This window comes from Xenopus laevis, chromosome 9_10S, assembly GCF_017654675.1.
Source record: "Xenopus laevis strain J_2021 chromosome 9_10S, Xenopus_laevis_v10.1, whole genome shotgun sequence".
NCBI classification, from domain to species: domain Eukaryota; kingdom Metazoa; phylum Chordata; class Amphibia; order Anura; family Pipidae; genus Xenopus; species Xenopus laevis.
Window position 1 is genome coordinate 114,225,997 of NC_054388.1, and position 12,948 is coordinate 114,238,944.

The following is a 12,948-nucleotide window of genomic DNA, read 5'->3' on the forward strand; positions in this document are numbered from 1 at the left end:
TTCCAAAGAAGCTGCATCTCAAATAAAGTCCACCAAGATGTCTGATTCTGCTGCTTTAGCTTTAGACACACCCTCACAGGCAGAAATCAGCCAGAATATGGGATTGTGGAGGTCCTCTGGAAGGGCTCTGTCTGCTCAGAAGATCTGTATACAAATTCATCAGGCAATTTATGTGGACTTTTTGAAGTCCATTGGGAAGATTCTGCAAACTCCATTATTAAATGGATTTCCTCCATAATGCCAAAAACTCTGTATTTCCCTGATTTGTCTGTGAAGTATACAGGCTACAACTGATAATCCTTATGAACTGCCTCCACTATAACTTTTAACTGTAACACATTAAATATAAACAAATCTGGGGTCTATTATAAACCCATTCTGCTAAAGATTACATATTATTTCAGGTACAACGTATAGCTTTCAACAGTTGTGTCTCTGCATAAATGTGTGGTGCCATTAACAAATAAAGTAATATTAAAATATAAATAAAAAAAATATGTGTAATATCTTTAAGAAAACGACTATAAGAATTGCAGAGAGCTTTCATCATGTAACCATAACAGACCACATTCCCTGAATCAGGAAAAGGAACAGATAAGAGATTAGATTCCGTTACCACTATGTCTGACCATGGGAAAGAGAGAAGCCCAGGAGTATGAAGTACAATCAGAGCACTGTTCCTCCAATATTTATCTGCAGAGTCACTTACCTGTGGTGGGTTCCTGGTTGACCATAGGAAAGAGAGCTGTCCATCAGCAGGAACTTAAACTCTATACCTGGTAAAATAATGAGAAAGTGGATTCATGTTGTTCAGTGCAGATTTCTATCTGGAACAGGAAGTACAATGAGTCAAAGCTCTGTGTCTGGGCATATACTGGGGAAGTAATTGGGGGACAGAACTTGGCATTTCCCTGTGAACATGGGAAATAGATGCTCTGCATCTGTGTAAGTGCTTTAGGGGAAAATGGACTCACTTATGTGTGATATATCTAATTCACATGGCTCATTGTGGGCACTGGTTATCGGTGTCTACAGTTCATATAATTAACATTACCCTCAGTAATAATGGTCAGGTTACAGTCAGACCATGGGAAAGAGAGCAGCACAGAAGCAGGAAGTAAAGTGATCTGAAACTTGGTAAGTACTGGAGGTATTCTATTCACTTGCAGGCTGGCACAGAAACTGGACTTCACTCCAAAAGTGATGCAAATAAAAATTGTTTTATTACGCAAAAAGGAACATCTCAGAGGGTGGCCTTACGCGTTTCGTGGCTTGTGGGCACTTAGTCATAGGCTAAGGATATTCTGTACAACCAGTGATATGTGGTGCCACTATTCAAAAAGGGATCCCGTTCTCAGCCTCAAAACTATAGGCCAGTTAGTCTGACTTCAGTGGTAGGAAAGCTTTTCAAAGGGTTAATAAAGGATAAGATACTGGACTTCATAGCAAATCATGATACTATGAGTGTGTGCCAGCATTGTTTATGTGTAATAGATCTTGCCAAACTAATTGAATTTCTTTTTATGAGAAGGTAAGTAGAGACCTCGATTCTGGGATGGCGGTGGATGTGATTTACTTAGACTTTGCTAAAGCATTTGATACAGTGTCACACAAAAGGTTACTGGTTAAATGAAGGAATGTTGGCCTGGAACATAGTATTTGTACCTGGATAGAGAACTGGCTAAAAGATAGACTACAAAGAGTGGTGGTAAATGGAACATTTTCTAATTGGACCAGTGTTGTTAGTGGAGTACCGCAGGGCTCTGTACTAGGTCCCTTGCTTTTCAACTTGTTTATTAATGACCTGGAGGTGGCCATTGAAAGGACTGTTTTTATAAAAAAGAACTTTCATTTGAAGCAGAGTAGGGGGTTCATCACAGTGAGGACAGTGAGGTTGTGGAATGCACTGCCGGGTGATGTTGTGATGCTGATTCAGTTAATGACTATAAGAGGGACTTGGATGATATAATACAAAGGCTATTGTGATACTAAACTCTATAGTTAGTATAGATATGGGTATATATCATTTATGTGACAGTAGGGAGGGGTGTGTGTATGGGGCTGGGTTTTCATTTGGAGGGGTTGAACTTGATGGACTTTGTCTTTTTTCAACCCAATTTAACTATGTAACTTAAGCATTGGAAAGCAGCCCCCATTAAACTCAGTAGAAACACTTTCTTTAATTAGTTCTCAATGCCTCAAACCCTTTCTCCTAGCACTGCATAAATCTTGGGCTGATTGTATCCCTCTAAATCATAATACATGGGGGGGCTGTATGATGTGAACTCCAATTCTTAGCACACTCAAGTACTGATAAGTGTTTTTATTGATTCCAGACATCCCTTATACTGTTCCTGTTAATAAATTCACTTACACACCAGCTTCTGATAATGTACCCTGCCCCATTACTCACTCAGTGGTCACAGCTGCAGCAGATCTTCCTTTATCCCTTCCCTGTAAAGGTCCTTGTTTCCTTTTATATAGTCCCACTCGTCCAAGGAAAAATAGATGGAAACATGATGAGTCCTTATGGCAACCTGTCACACACAATGTTCCAGTCATCCCCCAGCCAGAGAAAGGGATTATCATCCACTGTTACTAAACAATAAGGGGCCGCTGTACCCACCTCTCCAGTCAGCAGCTGGATGATGTTGGACATGAGTTCCAGGATCTTCTTGTCATTCTTGTTATTTTCCTTCTGTATGACGGAGCCAGGGGCATGCAGGGCCCCCCCATCATCTGACTTCTTCCTAGGGATGTAGTGCTAAATATTGAAAGGAAGAGAGAATGGTGTTTGAGCTGCAGAGAGACCCCCTTTGTACAGACAGACAGTCTCTTGTCAGTGTGCCAGTCACAGTGCCCCTCACCTCTCCAGTCAGCAGATAGATCATCTCCAGTGTCAGATTCACCATTCTCTTGTTCCGCTCGTTTTTATCCTCCTTCCCCTTCATCCCTGTGTCACTCGCTTCCTCCCACATTCCCATTGGCTCCTCGTGGGAGGGACTGACCTGGAAGTGACCCTGGAATTAAGCACTTACACATTTCTATACAGGATTATTCCCAGCAATATCTCCCAATAGAATTACAGGGGCCCAGCACCGACCCCTGTCCCACAGCAATAGCAGCGACCCCCAGTCCCACAGCAGTAGCAGCACCGAACCCCTGTCCCACAGCAGCAGCAGCGACCCCCAGTCCCACAGCAGTAGTAGCAGCGACCCCCAGTCCCACAGCAGTAGTAGCAGCGACCCCCAGTCCCACAGTAGCAGCAGGAGTAACCCCAGTGTGAGACTAGTATAGGTCAATCTAAAAACAACTGGACTTGCTGAGTAATTTCAGTCCAGTTGTTTTTAGATTGACCTATACTAGATATACTATGACCTGGATGAATGAAAATCTTCATAGTCATGCTACGCAATATGTTGGCGCTATATAAATACATGTTAATAATAATAAGGGACGGGGGACAATTCCTCACATAATGCACAAATATCTGTGTAAAAATCTACTTTATAGCTCTGGTTTAATCAAGTATATGCCAAAGCCAGTGGCTTTATACTAATTACAGGCAACAAATTCTTTGTGTATTTCCTTTTTGCAGTCAGAAAGGTTAAGCAGTTTATCCTCCACAGGGTCGCCATCAGTTCTGGCCCTGACTGTGGTATCTCTGAAAGGAGGGAACCTGCCCTAGTATTCTGCAACCCCAAGTGACTCCAACAGTTAGCTGTCTAGTCAAAACTGGCCCAAATTAGGGTGTGTATGAGGAACCATATATGGCAGAGGAAGAGACTTACAATTCCACTGATCCACAAGGATGATAGGAATTTCTTCAGGTCTATGTGCAAGTTCTAGAGGGTTGTGAGCCTTCATGTATTATATCTCTAGGTGTATTATATCTCTAGGTGTATTAGATCTCCAATGCTGCCATGTACTATCAAGTTAAGAATTAGCTCAATGAGTAGCTAAACGACACACTATTCCAGTCTAGATATCTGCCAGCCACATGGCACCAGGACCGCCATCAGAAATCGCAGGGCCCCATACGACTTAATTTCCTGGGCCCCCTGGGATTTGTGGTCAGGGCCCCCCAACTTTAAAAAATATTGGTGGCTAGGACCCCACATGAGGAAAAAAAAATTGGTGACCAAAATTGGTGGCCAGAGCCCCCCCCCCCACATTATGAGAAAATTGGTGGCCAGGGCCCCTTAAACGTCCATGCCTTCCAGAAGTCAGCAGGGGCCCTGCTAATCAAGTAAGTGTCGCGTGGCCGTGCCCCCCTTACCCTCGGGGCTCCCTACAACTCTCCCCCCTGTCCCCCCCTGATGGCTGCCCTGCATGGCACACAGGGGAGTAGTTGTCTACAGCCCTAACTGTTGGGCTGGGCCTGTAGGTATGGGTACTTTTCTATGGTAAAAAGTTGATAGCAATCATATGGATGAGCCCTGCTCCACCCACAGTGAAGGAATGACCCACCCTAATAAACAGTAGACTCCCAGTGATATAACTGACATATATGGCCAGACAATGGCCTCAAAAGTTTAACACAGTCTGGGCCCCCTGGCTGGAAATCTGTTCAGAGGCCAATGCTACTGTTTGAGCTATAACTTACTAGGTGACCCGATAAGATAAACCCCCCCTTGCACTTAGCAGCCATCTCAAGAACCTGGTAACTTATTGGCTAGACTTGCTATAATATGCTCCAAATGTGTAAATCTACTAGTGATCTGTATAACTTTGTTTACCTAATGCCTCAATTTATCTAGCATACTATTGTTTTCTTTATTTTTATTTTTTTCCTTTTGCTTTGTTTTGTATAAATGTATAAATAAAATCCTTTAAAAAAATAAAATAAAGAACCAGTGACGTCACCAAGTTATAGAGAACAGCAAGCGTGAGTCATTGTGCAAACCCTTTCCTCCCGTCAGCCCACCTCTAAGAGGGATTCTTATATAATACTGGTTCTGCTTGAGCAGAGTCTAACACACCATTGCACTTTTTTTTTAATCTTTTATTTGTGTGTATTTATACTGTAGGTGGGGTACAGAAAAGAAGAATAATCAGTGTTTTAATACATTAGCACAGCAGGTCATGAGATGTAACATATAAACTGGACACACGGTTACTAAAGAGTTTTCCATCTCTCATGTTTCTCTCATTCTATGGGTCCAGCTGAAGAATTTCTATCTGTCAGTTCTTTTATCTTTACAGTACCAATTGTATCCATGTTTTGGATATAGTTACTCCATTAGGTCTGGTGTCTTTTCATTAGTTTATTTTCTTATTACTGCTAATGCCTCCATACACCCAATATTTAACCATCTGTACTACGACTTTGATTATCTGAGTGCTACAGTATGTGTCTCAGTGGCACTACATGCTCCATTACTCTAAGCGTTCATAATCACACATTGGCAGGAAATATGATTGAGGAGAAATGTTCACAATGTACAATAAGGTTATGCCATTAAATCTGATATCAATCATAGGACACACCATTCCAAGGGTCGCCATCAGGTGGGCACCAGAGGTACAGCTGTACAAGGCCCGGGCCTAAAGGGGGGCCCGACTGTGCTCCACTTTTCAAAACAGCCGGGCCCACCTTGACAGCGCCAAAGTCGTGCTGCACCGCTGAAGTCCCAAATAGTCGAAGAGCTGAATCACGAGGAGCCAAAGTCCCAAAAGGAGGCGAAGCCACAAAAAGACCCAAAGTTGAAGTTCTGAATCCGGGAAAAGACCCAAAGCCACAAAAGGAGCCAAAGTTGAATTTTTGAAGCGGTGAAAAGACCCAAAGCCACAAAAGGAGCCAAAGTTGAATTTTTGAAGCCGTGAAAAGACCCAAAGCCACAAAAGGAGCCAAAGTTGTATTTTTGAAGCCGCGAAAAGACCCAAAGCCACAAAACGAGCCAAAGTTGAAGTCCTGAAGCCGCGAATAGTCCCAAACCCACAAAAGGAGCCAAAGTTGAAGTACTAAAGTCGCAAAAAGACCCAAAGCCACAAAAGTAGCCAAAGTTGAAGTCTTGAAGCCGTGAAAAAACACAAAGCCACAAAAGGAGCCAAAGTCGAAGTCCTGAAGCTGCGAAAAGACTTGAAGCCACAAAAGGAGCCAAAGTTGAAGTCCTTAACTGCAAAATGACAAAAAGCCATGAAAGGAGCCAAAGTTGAAGTCCTGAAGCCATGAAAAGACACAAAGCCACAAAAGTATCCAAATCTAAAACAAATTTTTTGTTAAAAATATTCTCTGGGACCCCAATGTTTCGTTTTTTTTTTTAAAACTTTTACAGGGGCCCTTGCACCAATGTTTTTTTAAAAATGTATGGGGGGCCCTGGCACCATTTTTTTTTAACTTATAGGGGTGGCCCTGACCACAAATGATTATTTTTAAAAAACTTTTATGGAGGGCCCTGGTGCCAATGCTATTTTTTACTTGTAGGGGGCCCTGGCCATCAGTGTGTGTGTGTGTGTGAGTGTGTGTTACTATTTTTAGTGCTGATGTCTGTGTGGCCTTTTTACTGTGGTGTGGGATTCACAGGATCTGCTGTACTGGGCCCCGTGATTTCTAATGGTGGCCCTGACCATTCAATCCTGGTACATACTAATAATTTTGGCTGGAGGATGTGAATACTGGTTCCGGCAAACTCTGTATCATTTATTCTGTACTGGGTTTACTTTTGAGCAAGTCATTTAGGTATTATTTCTCCAACTGTACTGATGAAGTAATGGGGGAGGGGGTAATCACAGCATAATAATATAATGCCCACAGCAACATTTCTGGAGGTGGGCTTCCCTAACATAACTGGAAATTAAAAGTATAAGTAGGTGGCAAATTTGCATGTATGGCCAACGTGGCAAGGTTAATATCTGACCTATATAGTAGGGTTCTGGTTGAATCAGAGTTAAACAACAAAGGGTAATATGGTGGTTGATGTTCTACTGTTAAACAAGTGTTAGTAAAACAGTGACTATATCTATTAAGGAGTAATAGGAGGTTTTAAGGTCCCCATGTATTGTACCTAAAGGATATTATGAACAATACTCCAGTGGACACTACTCACTGATGGTTGAGAATTCATTATCAGAAAGGTGTTTCTCTCCTGTGTGAGACTGGGAGTGGGCGACAAGCTGAGAATGGCGCATGAAGCATTTCCCGCATTCACTACAGATATAGGGTTTCTCTTGCGTGTGAACTCTGCGATGTGACTTTAGGTCTGAGCAAGAGATGAAACATTTCTCACAATCAGAGCAACTGTACGGTTTCTCTCCTGTGTGGATTCTTATGTGGACTTTAAGGCATGAGGGACTGGTAAAACTCTTGCCACATTCAGTGCAGGAGAATGGCTTCTCCCCTGTGTGAGTTCTGCAATGGACCTTCAGATACGAGCGGTCTTTAAAACTTTTCCCGCATTCTAAACAGGAAAATGGTTTCTCCCCTGTGTGTATTCTGCTGTGTACAGTAAGGTGCGAGTGATGTTTGAAACATTTGCCACACTCGTTACAAGTGTACGGCCTCTCTCCTGTGTGAACTCTGCGGTGCACGTGCAGTTGTGATTGTGATGTGAAGCGTTTGCCGCAGTGAGAACAGGAAAATGGGTTTTCTTCTTTGTGAAGTCTGCGGTGTCGATTATAATATGAACTGTGAGCAAAACATTTCCCACAATGAGAACATGTATATGGTTTCTCCCCTGTGTGAATTCTCTTATGCACATTTAGGCTTTTGCGTTCTTTAAAATCCTTCCCACACTCAGAGCATGAGAAAGGTCTCTCCCCAGTATGAAGCCTGTTATGTATAATAAGGTTTGACTGATGTTTAAACTGTTTTCCACAATGAGAACAAGAGTAGGGTCTCTCTTCTGTGTGACATCTAAAATGTACGCTTAGCTCAGAGAGATATCGGAACTGTTTCCCACACTCTGAACAAGTGAATGGTTTCTCTCCACTGTGTATTCCTTGATGTCTAGTAAGGTACGAGAGGCGAGAAAAACATTTCCCACATTCTGGGCAGGAAAATGGTTTCTCTCCCGTGTGACTTCGGTGATGTACAACAAGTTCTGCTTGCCGTGGAAAGCCTCTGTCGCACACAGGACAGGTATACTGTTGTGGTCTTGTGTGAGTTTTTTTATGCCTGACAAGACCGGCCTTAGTCATAAAATTCTGATGGCACTCATTACAGTTATGCATCCCCGTAATGGTTTGTGTAGCTGGGAGTGAGGCTTGGGCAGTTTCTGTTAAGCTTTGTTCAGTGCCAGATGTACTTGGTCCCTGGGTCTCTGTCACTGTATTCCTGTTGGAAATTGATTTGTTTCCACTTTCATGTGAAGCTGGATTGTCTACAATATAATCTGATATATCATCACCGGCCAAACTGTTTCCCATGATAGGAGTAGGTGTTTCTGTCCCTTGCTTTTGTTCTGTAAGTGAACTGTTGCTGCAATCCCCTTCAGATGAATCTGGTTCATCTTTAACTACAATGAACAAAGAATCCTCTGCCAAGCTGTCATTTTGGCTGCATCCTACAATAGGAATTCCCTGTGTTTTTTTAAAAAGTGCATAATTGCTGCAATCTGATCTCTTTTGACACAAAGAAGCTTCCTCTTTATTTGCTGATGGGGGCTGTTCCACTGGAGAAGTTTCAGAGCTTGTGGGATTTCCATCTGCTCCTTTAGCAGCAGGCTTACCTGTGTCATTATAATAACATAATATTCCTCCCAGATCAGCTGGAATATCTCTCTTATCTTCATATTCACAGTCTGCCAACAATACAAGCAGATAAATCATTATCACATTTTATACATATATGTAGGGATTCATTGTGTCAAGAAATGCAGAAATAGAAGGTGCAGACGCATCGGAAATGTCACAGCATCAGGCTCGGATACAGTATGAAAAGTCAGATATAAAACTTTTGGCACTTAGTCATTTCTATCAATTTAGGACAATTCTCACGACCCCGGATAAACATCTTATGCACAAACTGCTCCTTATTACCCTGTCCCCAGATCAGCGGTATTACTGTCTTAGTTTTGGAGTCAGAGTCGGAAGCAATTTTGGCTATCTGGAGTCGGAGTTGCCAAAAATGGATTGACTCCAACTCCTGATAAAAAATAGTTTAAATTGCAATTAAAAATTAAAATTGATGAGCTTCTATGTAGTGTACTTAACTTCTTTCAATCAACATGGAAAACAAATTTGTATATTAAAAACAGAGCAGCGATTTATGTATCAACCCTACAGCCCTGATTACTGTGCAACAATAATGTAACTCACTGCTCCTGCTTTACTGTCAGCAGCTCATTTGTGTTTCTATTGATCCCACACATTCCTTGTACTGTAACTCTTAGGGTAGGGGCACACTGGTCAATTCAGGGAGATTTAGTCGTCTGGTGACTAATCGCCTTGTCTTTGCGGCAACCAATCTCCCCGAACGCCTTCCTTCTGTCTTGTGCCGGCTAAAATGAAAAATTGCCTGCGATAAAAGCACACGCGGCACTTTTGTGAAGGGGCACAGGCCTTAATATCTAACAGTGAGGTGAAGTTACCCCTCTGCTACTCACCAAGTTTTTGGAGCTGCTTGCTATCCTCATTTATCCCTCCCTTAAGGTTTGTGTCTTTTTTCAACGTCTGCTCCTGCAAGGAAAAATAGATGGAAACATGATGAGTCCTTATGGCAACCTGTCACACACAATGTTCCAGTCATCCCCCAGCCAGAGAAAGGGATTATCATCCACTGTTACTAAACAATAAGGGGCCGCTGTACCCACCTCTCCAGTCAGCAGCTGGATGATGTTGGACATGAGTTCCAGGATCTTCTTGTCATTCTTGTTATTTTCCTTCTGTATGACGGAGCCAGGGGCATGCAGGGCCCCCCCATCATCTGACTTCTTCCTAGGGATGTAGTGCTAAATATTGAAAGGAAGAGAGAATGGTGTTTGAGCTGCAGAGAGACCCCCTTTGTACAGACAGACAGTCTCTTGTCAGTGTGCCAGTCACAGTGCCCCTCACCTCTCCAGTCAGCAGATAGATCATCTCCAGTGTCAGATTCAGGATTCTCTTGTTCCGCTCATTTTTATCCTTCTTCTTCTTCCCCTTCATCCCTGTGTCGCTCGCTTCCTCCCACATTCCCATTGGCTCCTCGTGGGAGGGACTGAGCTGGAAGTGACCCTGGAATTAAGCACTTACACATTTCTATAAAGGATTATTCCCAGCAATATCCCCCAATAGAATTACAGGGACCCAGATCCTTAGAATCCCAATAAATCTCCCTACCGTCTGTGTCTGTATGTGAGGTGGTCCCACAGCAGCACCGACCCCCAGTCCCACAGCAGCAGCAGCGACCCCCAGTCCCACAGCAGCACCGACCCCCAGTCCCACAGCAGCAGCAACGACCCCCAGTCCCACAGCAGCACCGACCCCCAGTCCCACAGCAGCAGCAGCGACCCCCAGTCCCACAGCAGCACCGACCCCCAGTCCCACAGCAGCAGCAGCGACCCCCAGTCCCACAGCAGCAGCGACCCCCAGTCCCACAGTAGCAGTAGCAGCAGGAGTAACCCCAGTGTGAGACACACAGCCCATAGTAGAGGAGAGTGAGGGGTAAATGACAGAGGTGGGTGCCACACAAGGTAGTAATAAGGGAGGCAGCACATATGGGCTCAGTATATTGGGGTGGGGGTCAGTACCTACCTGTGTGGAAGTTCCCAGAGTTCCCTGCTCCGGCTACAAACCAATGGTCCCGGGTGCTTGGGAGGTGGGAGTGAGAGCGGCTCAGTAAGGGACGGGAGACAATTCCTCACATATCTCTGTACCGCACAAATACGACTGATTCCTTTTATAAAAATGTACAGTCAGAAGTGGTAGGCAAATTACCCTCAGTCCCCAACTTCCCGTCCCGCCCCTCTTATTATCAATTCAGTCATTCCCCTCTATAGACTGGGGCTCCGCTGTACAGTATAGGAGCAGAGACAGACACAATCAAGTTTGGTTGGTGGGACCGACTGTGTACTACTGGCTGTTACTGTCCCGCCTTCTCTTCCCTCTTAGCCAATGAGTGGGGGTCTCCCATCCCACTGCACAGCTACAGGCTCCGCATCTCTTATCACCCTAGTAACAGAGGTGGGGGCGGGAGCAGGCAAGTGAGTGACAGTTGATAGAAGTTGAGGCAGAGAAAAGAAGTTGTCAGAGAGTTAGAGTACTGAGCAGTGGGTGGAGTCCTACGGAACGCATTTTAGGACATCATCAGTAGAACACACGCTCCTGCTCTTGTAAAGAAGAAGTAGCAGACTTGTCTCTTATTATACTCACTTATCCAAATAAACTGCAGTCTCACCTCCGCGCTGCCCACATTTGCTGATCTCCCCCCTCGTGGCTCATTCCTCAGCCCTCCCTCCTCAGCCCTCTGTGCTCAGACCTCAGCTCGTAAGCCAGGCTGATAACTGAGGCGGGAGGGATGAGGAATGAGCCACGAGGTGGGAGATCACAACAGCAAATGTGGGCAGCACAGAGGTGTGACTTAGCCCCAAACAAATATACACTGGGGCAACGAAAACCATGAATTTCAGAAAAGCTAATTTTAGTACCTTGAGGGCTGCCCATCAGAGCATTGATTGTATTGTTGGAAGTAAAGAAGTTAATAGAAAAGAAGAGAAAGGCATTTAATAACATAACTACAAGTCTGTTGGGACAGAAGCTGCATTTAATGAATATAAACACTGTAATAAATGTTGTAAATCAGCAATCCGGCAGCATCAAGGGCAAATAAGGTCTTGAGTTGTATTAATTGGGGCAGAGAGTCACGGGAGGAGGGGGTCCCACTGTATAGAGCACTGGTAAGGCCCCATCTAGAATATGCCCTACAGTTTTGGTCTCCATCACTCAAACAGGACATTATTGTATTAGAGAGGGGACAGAGAAGGTATAAAACCTTTAAGTGAATGTTCTTAAGTTCTGCCTGTGATTTCCAGTGTAGAGTGCATCAATCCTCATTCAGGCAAATCTTTAACAATTGGTTCAAGGAGAGCACTTCAAAGCAAAATGCTGTGAAAAAGTATTTATTCACTGATTACGATACACGACATGTTTCGGGCCATTCATGCCCTTTCTCAAGTGTGTTCTCACACAAGCACAGACAGGCTTCAGTTCCCTATCAGGTCCTGCTAGCTGCTGATTGGTTCCTGTCCTACAGTGCAGTGAGCTGAGTGCACAGCCTGGGAATTCAGGGAGCAGCAAGTGGAAGAGAAGGGAGGGATTATTAGGGTTTTTGCAGAAATATTCACTAAATCAGCCTGAAACATGACTTTTTTTAAGCACAATTCTTCTATATCTAAATGAGTATAATGCACTGGTACATTCTTATTTTTTGCACAAAACATCTCCTTAGGATAAAGAAATTATCCTCAGTCCCTAACTGCCTGCCTGCCCTTCTGCCTGTTTATCCAATCATCTGTCAGTACATTTGTTATTAATAGCAAGTTTTGAGCTCATTCATTCTGTGAAAAAATGGAAGTCAATTTGGGCCCTTGGGTTGCGAAACTTCGGGTGACTTCGGAATACGAAGCGACGCATGTGCCATGCCGCAGGCGACTTTTCATTTTAGCTGGCGCAAGACAAAGATAAGGCATTTCGGCAGATTGGTTGCCGCAAAGACGAGGCGATTAGTTGCCAGGCGACTAAATCTCCCCAAATGTCCAGTGTGACATTACCCTTAAAGTCAATTAGGTCGGCCCTTTCCATATGTCTTTCAGGTGAGAATAAATTACTAGCTTCTGCAAATTAGCATCTGTATTTATATTTATTAGTTTAAATTTGATGCAAGCCCCTAAACACATAGCAGGAAAAATGCAATACAAACTCTTGTTTAAAACAAGAATGTTTCAGTGCATTATACTCCTCTTCTTGTGCTTAAAATATCTTGTGTTTTGGGTTGATTAATTGAAACTCTCTGAAAAACACCCCACCCATCTG

At 43.7% G+C, this 12,948-nt stretch overlaps 1 protein-coding gene across 1 annotated transcript in view; it reads right to left on the reverse strand.

Moving 5' to 3' along the window:
• LOC108704201 overlaps positions 1-12,948 on the reverse strand; it is an 80,279-nt gene that overhangs the window by 10,959 nt on the left and 56,372 nt on the right. The window contains exons 6-10 of the mRNA XM_041578127.1: positions 9,994-10,152; positions 9,546-9,618; positions 7,043-8,741; positions 5,597-5,649; positions 710-776 (exon numbers count right to left, since the gene is read on the reverse strand). Coding sequence (XP_041434061.1) covers positions 710-776; positions 5,597-5,649; positions 7,043-8,741; positions 9,546-9,618; positions 9,994-10,152 — 2,051 coding nt within the window. The remainder of the gene's footprint in view (positions 1-709; positions 777-5,596; positions 5,650-7,042; positions 8,742-9,545; positions 9,619-9,993; positions 10,153-12,948) is intronic.